Source organism: Lissotriton helveticus, chromosome 1_1 (genome assembly GCF_964261635.1).
Source record: "Lissotriton helveticus chromosome 1_1, aLisHel1.1, whole genome shotgun sequence".
NCBI classification, from domain to species: Eukaryota; Metazoa; Chordata; class Amphibia; order Caudata; family Salamandridae; genus Lissotriton; species Lissotriton helveticus.
In genome coordinates, this window is record NC_136057.1 from 1159145426 (window position 1) to 1159161570 (window position 16145).

At 47.0% G+C, this 16145-nt stretch overlaps 1 protein-coding gene across 1 annotated transcript in view; it reads left to right on the plus strand.

Annotated features, from left to right (window-relative positions):
- The window catches only part of LOC144821909 (ADP-ribosylation factor-like protein 8B-A), a 271189-nt gene that overhangs the window by 242537 nt on the left and 12507 nt on the right, over nt 1-16145 (plus strand). Inside the window, exons 5-6 of the mRNA XM_078679061.1 lie at nt 2424-2491; nt 8104-8174. Of these exons, the coding sequence (XP_078535187.1) occupies nt 2424-2491; nt 8104-8174 (139 nt within the window). The remainder of the gene's footprint in view (nt 1-2423; nt 2492-8103; nt 8175-16145) is intronic.

Below are 16145 nucleotides of genomic sequence, written 5' to 3' on the forward strand. Positions count from 1 at the left end.
CCGAAGGAGATTTTCGCCATCACCCACGACCTGGCTTTCTCTGATAGGACTTCATTAAAGCCCCCGCCCTCTCAGAAACTCTGCGACTCGTTGAACTCCTACTTCGTAGAAAAAATCGCTACAATCAAATCTAGCATTCCCCCCCCCCTTCCCCTCTCTTCGTGGACCCCCACCCACCCCCCGCCCCAGCTTCTCTCAACTCTTTTCCCCCTCTCTCTGAGGAAATTTTCCTCTCTCTTCTCCCCAAAATCAAATCCGGTTCCCCCGCAGACATCTGCCCGGCACACATCTTACGGCAGATTTACTCTGTTTGTACCCTGCCTCCTCTGTTTCCTTAACGACTCGTTGGCCCAAGGGGTTGTGACTCAGTCACTAAAATCCGCCTCCATTGTTCCCATTTTAAAAAAACCAGGAGCCGATCCCTCTGTGTTGGCTAACTACCGCCCCATCTCCCTGCTACCCTTTCTAGGCAAGGTGCTTGAGCGACATGTCACCTCTGCGCTCAGCTCCTTTGTCGAGGAGAATGGGATGTTGGCCTCTTGCCAGGCTGGGTTTCGACCTAAGCACTCGACAGAGTCAGTGGTGGTGTCAGTGCTCGACACCCTCAGAGAAGGTATGGACGTAGGTCAACCTCAGGCGCTGGTCCTCCTTGACTTGTCCACCGCTTTTGACACGGTGGACCATTCCATCTTACTCTCCCGTGTCAGGGCGGCGGGCATAGGAGGCTCAGCCCTCATTTGGCTCTCTTCCTTCCTGAGGGACCGGACCCAGGCGGTTCATCTCGGGGAGTTTTCAGCTACCCCCTGCCAGGTCCAGTGCGGAGTACCCCAGGGTTCTTCTCTGTCTCCTTTATTGTTTAATCTCTATATTTCCCCTCTTATCTTTGCTCTCCAGCAGCTGGAGGTCACGGTATATAATTATGCCGATGACCTCCAGCTCATCTTTAATCTGTCCTCTTCCTCTGACTCTATTTCTAATTTTCAATCTACTCTATTCTTCATCAGGGACTGGATGAACTTCAACCACCTGAAGCTCAATCCCGATAAGACGGAACTTGTGGTTACGGGTGGTTGCTCCAGTCCCTGGAGCTCCCTATTTTGGCCCCCTTCCTTTGGTCCTCCCCCCACCCCAGTCCCATCTATTAAGACTCTAGGCATTAAGCTTAATGACAAACTCACTATTCACTCCCAGATAGGTTCGGTGGTTTCTTCTTGCTTTCTCACTCTTCGTACTATCCGCTCCATTTCTCGCTTTTTTTCTTTCTCTGCACTCAAATTGATCATGTCCGCACTGGTCCTGTCCCGCCTGGACTACGGGAATGTCTTGTTCAATGGCATCCCTCAGTACAGCTTGCGCAAGCTACAACTGGTGCAGAACCAGGCGGCCCGCCTTGCTTTCGGTCTCCCCAAATTCCATCATACCTCTCCCCTCTTGAAGACCCTTCACTGGCTCCCCGTCCGGGAACGCGCCTTGTTCAAACTAGGCTGCATGGCTTTTCAGGCCAGGACTGGCCTGGCCCCTATTTTCATATATTCAGCCATCAAATCTTACGTTCCCGGCAGAGACCTTCGTTCCTCAGCCCAACATCTTTTGGTTGTCCCTCGTTACAGGAAAAAAAACAGGGCGGCTCTAAATTTTCTACCCTCGCCCCTGTATTCTGGAATTCCCTCCCCTTCCATCTTAGGTCCCTCACCCAGTATTCCATTTTTCGCAAATCCCTGAAAACATTTTTATTTACTCAGGCCTTTCTGTCTTAAACCTTCCCTTCCTTCAGCCCATGTCTCAGCGATTGACTCCGCCAAGTAGGTTGTTTGCTATCTCAGCGCCAAGAAACCGCACAGGTGTACGTTGCGCTCTACAAATACTTTAAACTTAAACTTAAACTTACTTTACTACAGCAAACCACATTACAAGCGAATATGGAAAGGTTCTCGAACTGTTTATAATAAAGTTCGAAACCTATTTCTCAAGACTGGAAATATGTTCAAACAATGTGCAGCACTTTCATTCTTGAACCCTCTAATAAGCTATGTTACATCTACGATAACAAAAGGGCACTGCATTAATCCCATTATAATAGCTCTTGTCACCTCTAGTTTATATAATTAAAATGACTAAGGAGTTTCTAGGTGTGTTATAACCAAAATAAAGTCCTAATTATCAAGGTCTTTCTGTCAAAAGTACAAGTATCAAAACTAAGGATCAAAAGTAATTCATAGCCTAACTCTTATATAAATAATATACTAATATAATTGCATAAAATATTATTATATATACTAAGATTTTAACTACAGTTTACTATGTCTCTCACTTCACAGATTCTAGAAATTTGTTTTGATATGTTGGATTATTAGCATTTCTTGTTGAATGTTTGTTTTATTAGTTATGGTTTTATTTTGAATATAGTATTTCATTTTTCTTAGGTGTTAGTCCTGGGAAACAAGAGAGATCTTCCGAACGCCTTGGATGAAAAGCAGCTAATTGAAAAATTGTAAGTATCATGAGCTAGAAACAAAACAGTATTCATTTCCTCAAGATAATAGAATGGTAGAAACATTTGGTATTACATCACATTAAATAAGTGACTCTAATTCAAGAGACCAGCATCTACATTATAAATCATGATTTTAAACAAGTGTCTTGAGATCTGGTTACCGCTTCCAAGCCACTATAAGTCCACTTAGCCTTGTATGTGTCCAAGTAAGATAAAGTTAGTATTACATAATTAAGGTACACTAAATTACAGGCGGGTGGAAGTAGGTAGTTATAGTTAGGCCCAAAGTTTCCATAGGAAAATCTTTTTTGTTTTGCCAATAACTTCGGTGCTGCTTGATGAATCTTCATCAAATTTTAAGAAACGTATATTTGGTTCAGCTGCAGGGGTGTTGAAAGTTTCAGGTTGATCCGTCTATCGGGAACCGAGAAAAAAGGGGGGTGTCTAAACGTGTTTTCCCCATGTTCTGTCTATGGGGATTGTTCCTTTTTTGTAACACAACCACAGCCCGAACCGCTAAAAGGAATTACACCAAGTTTGGCAGAAAGCTAGATGTTGGTCCAGAAAGTGTGCTTTTTGGTGTAAATCTGTTGAGTAGTTTTTGAGATATTTCACTTTAAAAAACATAGATATCTGGGGACCGGAGTCCTTGCAGTGGACTCTCGGATCCTACTAAAGTTTGATTGGCTGCCAGCACTCTTCAGCCAGGAAGTGTTGGCAGCTGCCTTGGGACTCGACTTAAGCAGAGTACCACAAAAAGTAAAAATTAAAGAAAAGGGGCCAGGGTAGGAATACCCTGACCCCACCAGATATGGTGGGAGGGGTCCCACAGGGATCCCGCCAAGGGTTTGAAAGGTTTTTTTAAATTATGTTTTAAATTTTGCCACAAATTTGCAGGTGGATCTGCGGCAACATTTTTTGTAATAGATGTGCAGACTCCCATACTTATTTTATATATGAAGCCCCCTGGTGGACCAAATCCCAGAGACATGTTTTATAATAATGAGGAGGGTGCCCATGCAGAACCCCAGCATCATCCCTGTGGGATAACAAGTAAAGTGATGCAGGAGGCCCTCACAGTCTCCCCACAGTCCCGGTGACCGCCACCTTCCCAGAGCTATTGATAAAAATTGGTGTGGGGGAGGCCCATATGTCTTCCCTTGCAGCCCGGGAACCGCCCCCTTCCCAGGGCTATAAATAAAAATTGGTGTGGGGGAGGCCCATATGTACCCCCTCGCAGCCCCATATGTACTCCCTCGCAGCCCCATATGTACTCCCTCGCAGCCCCGGTGACCGCCACCTCCCGGGCTAATGTTGTATTAAATCAGGGGCCCGCACGGCCCCCCACCACAGTTCCGGAGACTCCCAACGCCCCGGGGCAATGAATAATAAAAATGCATGGGGGCCCGCTAGGCCACCCCTGGCAGCCCTGGGGACCACCACTTCTCTGGGGCAATACATTATAAGAAAGGCGGGGCCCATTGTGGACCCCCAGCCCTGGGGACCACCACCTCTCTGGAACTGTGTCCTGTAATGGAGGGTGGGGGCGTGGCCACCCACCTTGAAATAAAGATGGCTTTGGGGACAGTCACCCTCCCAGGGCTGGCTCCTGCATTGTTCCTGGGTGCCCACCCCAGGGACATTGCTGTTTGTTGTGGCCTGGCGGGAGCTTTGCCACTCCCTCCAAGCCATAGCAAATCTTGCTCTGCTTCAAGTAAGCAAGAGCAGAATAAATGCTCTCGCTTAATAGAAGTGGAGCATAATTGCTTTTGGACAGAGAAAGCTGCATGTTCAGCTGCTCCCAGCTGCTCCCTCGGTCCTAAAGCAATGCTTGCTCCCGCAAGACGCTGGGAGCTGGTGGGGACAGCGGGGCCTAGAGGCTCACTCTGCGGGGGCCTTGAGGCTCCCCTCGCTGTCCCCAACAATGACAGTGGGGGCCCCGGGTTGGGACCAGGGCATCCACAATTGAGGCTGGGCCCCAGGTGATAGGTGCCACTGGGCTGAAGTCAGGCCACAAGGGGAAGGCGCTTGGTCCCTCTCCCTGTTAGTTTTTTTTTAAAAATTACAGAAAAATAAAGGCCAGGGGATGGGGTCCAGAGGGCCCAAATTATGCCAAGGAAGCCCTCCCTAAAAAATGTAAATAAAATGTGGGACCGACAACTTGCCGGAGTCCCTGCCCCCTTTCTCCATTACTCTGCAAACGTGCCTCCTGGTGCACTGTTGGTTGGGGAATGACATCCCCCTTGGATCATGAGGGTCCTTGGAGTCCAGGAACCCCTTCTGTTACCTCCATTAAGTCCAAGGCAGCGGGTGGGACTCACTGGAGGTAACATGAGGGATATGGGATACTTGGCCCCCAAGGACCCACAGTAGTAAAGTAGACTTCATCCCCCAACCAGTAGTGCACCAGGAGGCGTGTTTACAGAGTGGTGGAAAAGGGGATGGCCTCCAAAGCAGTCTCAGCAATCCCACTGTGTTGGACTTACTGGAGGTAATAGGAGGGCTTGTTAGCCCCCAAGGACCCTTCGCAGGCAAGAGGACTTCATTCCCCAACCAGTAAGGTGCCAGGAGCCGTGTTTGCAGAGTGGTATAGAAAGGAGTCAAGGCCTCCGAAGAACTCTTAGCAATCGAACAGTGTGGGACTTACTGAGGGAGTTGTTGGGGGCCAGCTAACCCTCCGGTGTGAGTAGGTGTGAGTAACTGTGTGAGTGTGTAAGTGGTTTTGACGGTCTGTAAGTGGGTGTGTGAGTGGCTGCGTGGGTGGGTGTGTGAAAGCTGTGTGGGTGGGTGTGTGAAAGCTGTGTGGGTCTGTGAATGGTTGAGGGTCTGGAAGTGGTTGTCTGGGTGTGAGGGTCTGATTGAGTGTGAGTAGATGTGTTGGTCTGTGAGTGAGAGTTAATATTTTTTTAATTGGGGATCCAGGAAGGTCCTGTGATACATTTTTTGTTAAAATAAAGGAGTTTGGACAATTTCTTGCCCACTTGGGGTCCCTCACAGACCCCTCCATTAGTCCCATGGACCTCTACCCTGGCCCCTTCTATCAATCTTTTACTTTATTTTCCCCACTGGGAACATAGTCCCGATGAACAAAATGGCAGCTGCAACATTCCTCTGTTTGTGGCCAGCCAATCATGACATTGCTATTGGCAAGTGAATTCGTAAATCAAAGGCGTATCAGAGGAGAACGTCACTAGATATACAAATTTGGATTTCAATTAATATCTTGAAAACGACTGAGAAGAATTACACCAAATAACAAAAACAATTCTTTTTGGATCAAGAGCTACCTTTCTGCCATATTTGGTGTAATACCATCCAGCGGTTCGGGCTGTAGTCTGGTCTAAAATCTCTACGGAAATTACCATGAGGAAAACTTTTTTTGACCCCCCTTTGTTTTTTACTTGGCCCCCGCTTGACGGATTGCCTTGAAACTTTGCATGCTGAACAAGAATCACTGGCACACTGGTTTGGGAAATTTTGTGAAGATTCACCAAACGACGCCAAAGATGTAGGCAAGTCAAAAAATGCTTTTCCTATGGAAACATGGCCCTCTCTATAACTTCTTATCGGCAACCGCTAGAAGGCAGATATATATACTGCTAATAATTTAATGTGTCTGGCAGTAGTGCAAATGTGCTTCCTGATTTGTAAATAGGGGTTTGATGGTATGCAAATGTACCCCACAAATCACCAAACCCTGTTTTAATACTTAGTGTAAGCTACCAAAGAGGTGTAACACCGAACTGAAGATCACTAACAGAATTATAACACTGTAACTGAAACACCTAATTGCACTGTGTAGTATTATATTTTGTGTGCTATTAAAGTACTTCCTTTTAACTAAAATATAAGCAGTCGACTGGACAATACTTAGTTGTGTCTGAAGCAAGACCCTCCTGCTATTTACCATTTCCACACCTTTATTTAAGAAAACAGATGACCGAAAGGTCCTGTGTAACCACACTCCTTTTCCTAACCTCTTAAACCCACCTTCGCCAGCAGGATTGCCTCAAATGAAACAACTAGATAGTTTTAAACTTACCTGGCCATTCCGGCATGACACCAAGCCCAAATTCATACCTGCAAGAGGCATTGAATCCTTCCTCGTAAAATCGTATAACTCTTGTTGCCCCTTGATGAAACATAAGCTTCTACTGTTAGACCAACTGCGGATGACAAAAATCAGACCACCAGCTGAATAACAATATCAGGTATACTGCATTCCCTGAGAGCCTCACTGCCATGCTGCAAAGACACTAAAGCTATGTGGCCATACTTTGGCTGAGATTGACACTGCATGACCACACAAACCCACCATTTAAGTGGTACTTTGGCCTCTAGTAGATTCTGGAGTCAAGTCGCCAAGACCTGTTGAGTCCAAGGGTAAACTTACCTAGAAACACTTTCAGCTCATCATATACCTCACATGATCCTTCAATATGTACCTGTACACGTAATTAATCGTAGAGCATTCAGTCCGACCAAAGATGGAGGGCAGGCCTTGGGGAGCACTGGTTTGCAGCTGTAGAACACATTGAATTATTTCTTTTCTGGAACTGCCAGAAAAGAGAACTGTTCTCCCGCTGCTTTCCAATTGAAGCTTCTGTTACATCTACAGCACTCTGAATTAACTAAAAGAAGAAAAGAAATTTAAAACCTTAAACTTGTGTGTTCAATTTTGTGTTTTGAGCAGTAAGGTTTCTCAATGCTATATTTACTCTTGTGATTTTTTTAGATTGGCTACCTATAAAAACAGATCATTCTTTAGTATATAGCGTTTGTTTGGAGATTGAAACTGGTTTCATGTGAAATTGCTCATAGCTGGGCGCTGTACTGTATCTTTTCGATTGTTACATCTCTTCCAGTTATAGTTCACAAAATGTCCAGACACTGTCCTTTGATCTAGGTTACAACGTAATGCAGGTTATGCATACAGACATTGTGTATCCTTGATTACTGCTGGGTCCTTTCTGTAGTCTTTGTAATGGACAGCTTCCCAGCGACGGCTCCTCCGCTATGGTGGAGGAGCATTGCCCGCGGAGGCAGACACAATTTATTTAATGATTTTATTTTTTGCCTGTCCAAGTCTTGTGGACGGGGCACAGCACTTGAGCAGGAGGAGGAGTGTTGAGCTCTGGTGTCAGTGTACATGACGGTTTGGCCTGCCGTCTTAGGGCAACCAAACAGTCATGGACACTAACATCTCTTCAACCCAGCTGCCTAGCTGTGTGGAGAGACAAGCAGGCACAGGCTCCCAGCTCCCGATGGAGCGCAAAACCAGTGCGCTCCGTCCAATCCAGACGTTGCTCTCATGGTGAGAGCAGTGTTGCGATTGGCCGCAGGAGAGTCTGGGAGCCTGTGTCCAGAGGAGCAGAAGAGCAGCGAGGAGAAGAGCGCCAAGCATCAGGTCAGCAGCTTTTTTTTCTTTGTTTGTGGCCCAGCATTTTTAAGGGACACGAGCCTCAGCTTCCCATTATAGCATTATTCGTGAGTGCAATCAGTAGTACGTATGCCTGAAACAAAAAAACAGCAACATCCTATGTTTCTAAGATGATACATTTTGAAACACAAATTATTACTGATCAAATTACATTTTTTTTAAAATCTAGAAACCTTTCAGCGATTCAAGATCGGGAAATCTGCTGCTATTCTATTTCATGTAAAGAGAAGGACAATATAGGTAGGTATAATGTTGCAGTACGCATTCTCCTTTGGATTATTAAAATCTTAATTATTCCCTTCCTTGCTCGTAAGAAATGATCCTGTCTCATCCTTTTCATGTGACTGTGCTTCTTGCTGACGCTTAAGATGTGCTTTATTTCATTATCCTGTCAATAATAGCTCCAGTTCAGGAAGGATGCGGAGTTTCTGCTGTGTTTCCAGTAAATGCTAGAATTTACGTATTTTATTTATGGTTTACGGCTCTTGTCTCCTTTTGTCATTATGCTACCAGTAGGAGAAGCAAAGAGTCTTACAACTCAGCGGCCATTAATGGTTATAAGCAGACACACCGATGCACGTCCTTTCTGCCCTGGTATTAATGAAGGGTGATAACGGAAAAAAGCAATATATTTGTTGTGCAGTTGAATCCAGCATTTTAATCTACGATGGTGAAGGCTGAACAGCGTTACAGATGCAGTTAATTGTCGTGGCATGTAACTTCATTCTTTTATCCAAATTTATGAGGAACGTAATTTACTTTGTGGAGAAAAATATGATGAAGGCGGAAACATTCCTGATGTTGCATTAACATTTGCGGTAGTGGCTAACAGGTCTTTTTTCCAGGTTTCCATTGCAAGTAAACGTTCTAACCGATTGCTTTTTCCGATGAAGCCTGCACTTTCATTGTGCAAGCCCATTGTAATACTACTTGAATAATTTATACACAATCTTTTACCTATGAAAAATACATTTGCTCGTAGCTAAATCGGCCCATGCTGTCAATAGACCGTGTAAGGCTTTACAAAACTGTTTCTAAATAATGAACCAAACCCCCCAGTGAAACGGACTCAGCTTGGAGCATCTGCCGCCCCCACTCCCACTGCAAGCGCACCTAACCCGAGGTCGGCCCTACCTCCTCAACATATGTACCTGTGGCTGTACAGTAGTGAACACTGAACCTCAAGAAAGGTTTCTAACCTAGAGCTTGCCCAGTTGATGGAATACACAACAGCAATAGAGAGTAGAACTACAACAAAAGGCTGCAATTCAGTTCAAATAATACAAACCTTAGATTTCTTAATACACAGACAAAGTTTTTGATTCAAGTCCCAATGGCCTCATCATCTAACTCACTCACTACTTTTGCACAGAAAGAACAGTCTCAGGTGTCGGAAAAAGTTGCTTTTTGTTTCCTCACTTATCCTTCAATTTATGCGGACTCCAGAGTTTATGCGGGGTTGTGGTTGGAAGAGCAACTTCTACGAACCAGTGTTGACTTGGCAAGTGGTACATTTTCTTGGTTATCAGTTGTAAGAGAGTTGGGCAGCAAAGCGAACATGAATCCTTGTCACTGGAGATTACCAGCAGTTGAACTGCTCAAAGGAAGGCAATCATTAGGACACTCAACAATATCAGTGAGTATAGGGAACCTAGGGGCCAAATTTGAAAAGGGCAGTAAAACATAAAAGAGCACACCTTAGCGAGTTATTCCAACAATGCTTGTTGCCTGAGAGGTTATGCTTTATGAATGTTTTGTTAAATCTGCAGAACTCTTTCTCGTGAAAGAAAAAATAAGGGCTTTATAGTTCATGAGGTCAGGGGATTACCCGGATATCTTGATATTACCAAGACTTGTTCAGTAAACTGTGATCGAAACATTCCTTACTAAGGGAGGTGTTCGTCAATGAATGAACGTATAAGAAGATAACTAATTGGGTTGCTCTGCATAGCAATAGAAGGGCAAAATATCTGGGGTGAATCAAAGCTTTTTAAAGTTACTTCAGTGAGTGAAAAAATAATCTCATTCTCATTAGTGTGGTGTATAGGCCATTTCACAAAGGAAGTAGGTTTATAACAATTGAGTCAATACCAGATGTACTTAAAAAATAAGCTGCTGGCGAACTTATTTGTATTTGTGTGACTGGGCTTTTTCGTTATTTTTTGTGATTAATTCTTCTTGGATAACGTTTGTAATTCATGGCAGTCTGAGTAGTTCCTTAATCACGTTTAGTCTTCCGCTAAAAACTAACTTGACAGTTTCCTGCAGCTTCAGTTTTGTTATGAGAGTTTGGTTTTCCTTTTGGGTACCAGGCAGTACTTTAATAACACTGATTCGATGTACATTTTTTCAGACTTTTCTCTTCTAGGATAGGTTCTGCAAAAATTACTTTTATAGTTTCCCACTCTTGCCAGATCTCTTCCCAGGCTAATTATCAGGTGATGACATGTGGCTTGGGCTGCCAATATTGAAAGGTTTCTCTAGGCCAGTTGTTGGTAACCTGTGGAGCCTTCTCAGTTGGTCCGCAACTACTTGGAAAATTAAATAATATCAACAAATTAAGAAAGTGTAAACAAATGAAAAAACAAATAACAATTGAAAATTTGAAATTGTTCTATAAATGTGCCGGAATTTAAAAATTGATGGTTACAAATGAAATTAGCATCTTTCCGATTGATTCATGGAAGCATGTTTCAAATAGAATATAGTAAGGACAATGAGTGGTCTAAATTGGATGTAGAAAAGCTCCAACCTTCCCATTGAAATTAAAATGTTACTGTCATATTTGTGAATTAAATAAAATATTACATTATTGGTGTATTTATTCAATGAATGGGTGTGTCTGTATTTTTATGTATTGTTTTACTGTTCAAATCATTGAAAATGCTTAGGCCGCATACCCTGGCTTTCATTAATGACTCAGCATGGGTCACCTGAATCTTTCATTAATGACTCCGCATGGGTCCCCTGAATCCAATAAGGATTCAGTGGAGGTCCACAGCGCCGTAAAAGTAAGAACCACTGCTCTATTGTGTTCAGGAACAAAATGGAATGTAGTTCTTATCTGCTCTTGTGCTGGACCGTAATGAGAGGGTTACTAGCAGAAAATGTCTTGTGATGGGGGGTGTGGTCTCACCAGCAGCAAGAAGGCTGCGTGCTGAGCGAGCTCTGCTGGCCGAGCCGCCTAATTCTGCAGAATCCCTCATCAGCAGGAGGCATTGAGACACCAAACTGCTTCCCGAGACAGTGCTCTTTCACTGAGACACCGGGGAAGCCACAGAGACGGCAACGGGGGCGCCCGCCGCGCTGTGGCCTAGCCAGCTGCCCATCCATCTTGCCGCGCCTGAGGGCCTGCGCCTGCCCATCCCGACTGGTGGAATGCTTTCCTGCCGTGATTGAAGGGGCTGTCTGCCCTGTGCGGTTCCCTACCGGGACCAGTGTGGTGACCCACTGGGGCTGTTCTGTGCCGGGACGGGGGTGTCCCTCTTTGGTGGCTCAGACCTGAGACTGGTGGTTGGACTGCAGCCTGGGGGCCGGGTGCGTGCGGGCTGTTATCGGGCCGGCACCTGCTGAGATCCTGAAAGACCTGCCAATCCGGCCTGCTGCCCCAGGATACTGCTAGCGTGAGGGTGGCTGATTCGAGCAGCGGCCTCACTGGACTCGCAGCACTCAGCCCAAGTAAGGTTGCTGTGCGCACTGGCCTTCTCTCCTGTACCGCTGCGGCCTCGGCACCGGCGGCACCTCCGTACTCGGTGGCATGTTTCTACTGTAGCATCCTGCCTCTCTCCTCGACCAGTCCTGGCTGGAGTTGTGCTGCTGCCTGTCCTTGGCCCACCACTGACTGCTACCCCGGCCCACCTGGACGGGGGGGTGGGGGGGCTGTGCCTGTCTACTTCGTCCCTCTTTAGGCCTGCTCACACTGTGCATGGGTCCGCGCTGGTGGTGGGGCACTCCAGTGTCCTGTGCCTGATCTCACTCCTGCGGCCCAGCTGAGACATTGGTTGCGGCCGGCTGTGCCATGCCGCTGGGAATACCTGTGGCAATATTACCTGCGGCATCATCGCCCTATGCCTGTGGCCTTCTCTGCATCTGGCTCCAGGCCTCCCTGCGCCCATCCCGCGGCCCACTGAGCCCTCACACGGTCTTACCTAGGAGATGCTTCAACACATCATCCCACTACTCCGCTTGTTCGAACAACCTTCGAACTTAAGAGTCAACCTTGCCACTTCGACTCCCCTGCACTTTTTACTGCTTTACTGCCTTCTCGTTGTGGGCCCCCATGGGGAAGACTGATACCAAACAGCCCAAACTCACTTTCTCTGGAAGCAATGCAGGCAGAGGTGCTGAGCCCCCCCCCCCCCGATGCTGGTGAGCAATCTACTCAAACCGACCTTCCAGTGAGCAAGATGGCAGTCTCAAAGCCATCCTTCTAGAAGTGAAATCCAGCCTAAAGTCCTTTGATGTGAAAATAGACCACCTAATATACCACCACGACCAGGTGAAGCAGAGGGTTGACACACAAATTGTCCAGTTCGAGGTGAGAGTCTCGTATGCTGAAGACGCCAGAGCCTCCGGAGCCAGAAGCTCCTTAAAATGGACAAAATCCTTGAAGTTATATGCGCCAAGAACGAGGACTTAAAGGCTCACTCCTGAAGGAACAATATTCGGGTCGTTGGCCTGCCGAAATCCACTGCGACCAGAAAAATTGAGGATTATCTCTAGACCCTGCTCTGCAAGCTTTTCGGTTCAGTCCTGTCCACCCATTTCATTGTCGAACGGATGCACAGATCACTTGGACTTCAGATCCCCCCTTCCCCCAGGGCCTGGGCGTGGCCCATCATCTTCCACTTGTTGAACTACCAGTACCGTGATTCCATTCTGCACAGAGCCCAGGAGCTGGGCGAGAGCAACCATCAGGGAAACACGTCGTCCTACTACACCGACTTCACCCTGTCCGTCCAGGTGCCCTGCAGGGATTTTCTCTCTGCCAAGTGTATCCTGCAACAGCTCCACATCAATTACGCGATGCCCTACTCCTCCAAACTCCGCTTCGACTTTGGGGAGAAACCCACCTTCGCGAAACAACTGCAGAAATCCTCACCACGAAGCTGCTGCACTGATTCTGGAGACTGCTGCACAAGTGACAATGACTGAGCCCTCCATTCCCGGTTCTGTATCATTGCTAAGCATGTTGCATGTCGTTCTCCCAACACACTATTTGATTTAATGTCTCATACCTTCTCTTATTGCATATAAAAACTTGTAATCTTTGTATGCCATGGTGACCAGCAATGGGCGGTCATGTGCTGCCCCTCAGGGATAGTGGTCCCGGTGTCAGTCGACACATCTTGCTCGTAATGTTGGCAATAAAAAAACATTCCTGTGATCGTAATCTTTAACCTTTAAGTCGCCTCCCTCTGAGTTATACCATGCTCGGCCACCCTGCATACTCGGCAAGGGGGAAATTGCTCGGCCCACGCACCCCACTGGGATGATTCCCATTCTTGTATCTAATACTCCAAGTTTGGGTTCCCTGGGAGGGGGGGTTCAGGTGCTCAACCTAATTGGGGCTTTGGAGTAGGTGGAGCGTGGGTTGGGGTTTTTCTTGAAGGGTTCCGTAACTGGTGCCTCCTGCAAGAGGCTTGGATTGTTCTTAGTTCTGTTCTGATTTCGGCATGTAACTGTGTGTTTGCATTCCACTATGTATTGTACCTTAATGCAATTACTTTCTCCATGAACCACAGAGACTACGCCACTTACCATCTCTCAGTTGCCACATGACTGACACCCCATTTTGGACCTGGAATATTAGGGGTCTAAATGACCACCGTAAGGCACGCCTTAAGCATTCACTGCTTATCAGACACAAAGTAGATGTTTGTTTTCTTCAGGAGAGACAGCTCCTTCCTGCTTCTTAATCTAGGCAACAATCTCGACACTGGGGTGAATCCTATACCTCCTTCTACTCCAACTATTCATGCAGCTTCTCCATCCTCTTAAGGTGGGGCCTTCCTTGGCATGGCACCCACTCCCTCATTGACCCAGAGGGTCACTATGTGATCCTTGCGGGCATACTTTACAATCAGCCGCTGATATTAGCGGCCCTCTATAGCCCTAATACTGATGACCCCGACTTCTTCACACACGTCTGGCAACTCATATCCTCTCTGGAGCCTCATTCCCTGATTTGGAGGGGGCAACTTTAACATAGCACCCTCGCAGGCACTAGATCACTCGGGAGTCCGCATCCACCACCCATAGGCCACTACCCTCCTCCACTCAGTTATGGCTGACTGCTCTCTAATGGGTGCCTGGCGGCATGCACACCCTGGCAAGCGCAAGGGAACCTGCGTAGCTGGCTCGCGTGGGTCCTGGTCCCGCCTCAACCTCTGGATCACTACCTATGATTTTGCTTCTTGGACCACTTCCGTGGACCACATATCCTGCACTTTGTCCAACCATGCCCCTGTTCGCCTATGTTTGCGGCTTCCACTCACACTCCACTGCATGTTTGCATAGCACCTACCTCCCAATGCCCTTCGCGTTGCTGCCTTCCGCGAGCACATCTGCAGTTCCATCATTGCCTATTTTGAGCACAATGCGGTCTCTGTCGAGTCGCCCTCGACCCTCTGGGAGGCCTTCAAGGTCGTGATCCGGGGGGAATGTATTTCCAAACAATCTGGGGTGTTGAAGTCTATCAAGGGCACCCTCGAGCATCTGGAAAAAGATGTTAAAGTTCTAGATTTTTAACAATCCAAGACCCCAGCCCTGCCGCACTTGCCTCTATCAGAGCCAAGTTTACTGACTTCCACGAGGACGATGATAAAGAGGTCCCATTCCATGGTAGAGAAGCCTGCGCTCGACATTATGGCGAGGGTAATCGCCCCGGCAAGACCCTGGCAAATCTCCTCCAGCAGCCACATGACTCTTCTTATATAGGGCACTAAGCAACGAGGCTGCGGGGAGGACTACCTCTCCCACTGACATTAATGCTAGGTTTTCGGCCTTTTATTCCAGACTATGCACTGCTGGAATGGCTGCCCCTCGGGAGATTATGGACAAATATTTTGACTCAGTTGAACAGTTGTTGCTTGGTAACAGATACCTGGACAAACCATTTACTCACGAAGAAATCACTAAAGTTATTACAGGACTCCCGGGTGACAAAGCCCCCCAGTGCAGACGGGCTCACCCCTGCATTTTATAAGGAACACGCACCCCTTCTTGACCCTCATCTGGCTGAAATGCATAATGAATGTCTTGAATCTGTCAGATTCCTCTCATCTCTCCGTGAGGCCATGCTCACCCTTCTCTTGAAGCCGGACAAACCCCACGAGAGTTGCGACTCATACCGCCCTCTATCACTAATAAATACTGATTACAAAATGTACGTTAAATTGCTGGCCAACCTTCTCCTCCCGCTCATGCCTCTAATTGCTCGCCCTGACCAGTCAGGATTTATTCTGGGGCGTGCTACCTCGCACAATCTGCGAACTATCTTCTCAGACCTTCACCAGATTAATCCCACCCTAGTCAAGTCAAGTCACAGAATTTATATAGCGCACTACATACCCAGAGGGTCTCAAGGCGCTAAGGGAGGGGAGAAGGATTACTTGTCAAATATCCATGTTTTAAGTTGCTTTCTGAATGCTAGGTGGTTCTGGGTAAGGCGAAGGTAAGTGGGGAGTGAGTTCCATGTTTTAGCTGCCAGGTATGAGAAGGATCTGCCTCCCATGGTGGTCTTGTTGATGCGAGGTACGGTGGCGAGGGCTTGGCTGGAAGAACGTAGTTGGCGGGAGGGGGTGTAGAAGGACAGTCGTGAGTTGAGGCATTCTGGTCCGATGTTGTAGAGTGATTTGTGTGCGTGGGTTAGCAGTCGGAAAGTGATTCTCTTATTGACGGGTAGCCAGTGGAGGTCTTTCAGATGACCAGAGATGTGTTCGTTACGCGGGATGTCTAATATGATCCTGGCTGAGGCGTTTTGGATTCGTTGGAGTTTCTTCTGGAGTTTAGCGGTAGTACCTGCGTAGAGGGTGTTTCCGTAGTCCAGTCTGCTCGTGACCAGAGCATGGGTGACTGTTTTTCTGGTTTCGGTGGGGATCCAGCGAAAAGTTTTTTTGAGCATGCGAAGAATGTTGAAGCAGGATGAGGATACGGCGCTGACTTGTCTGTTCATTGAAAGTGAAGAATCCAGGATAACGCCTAGGTTCC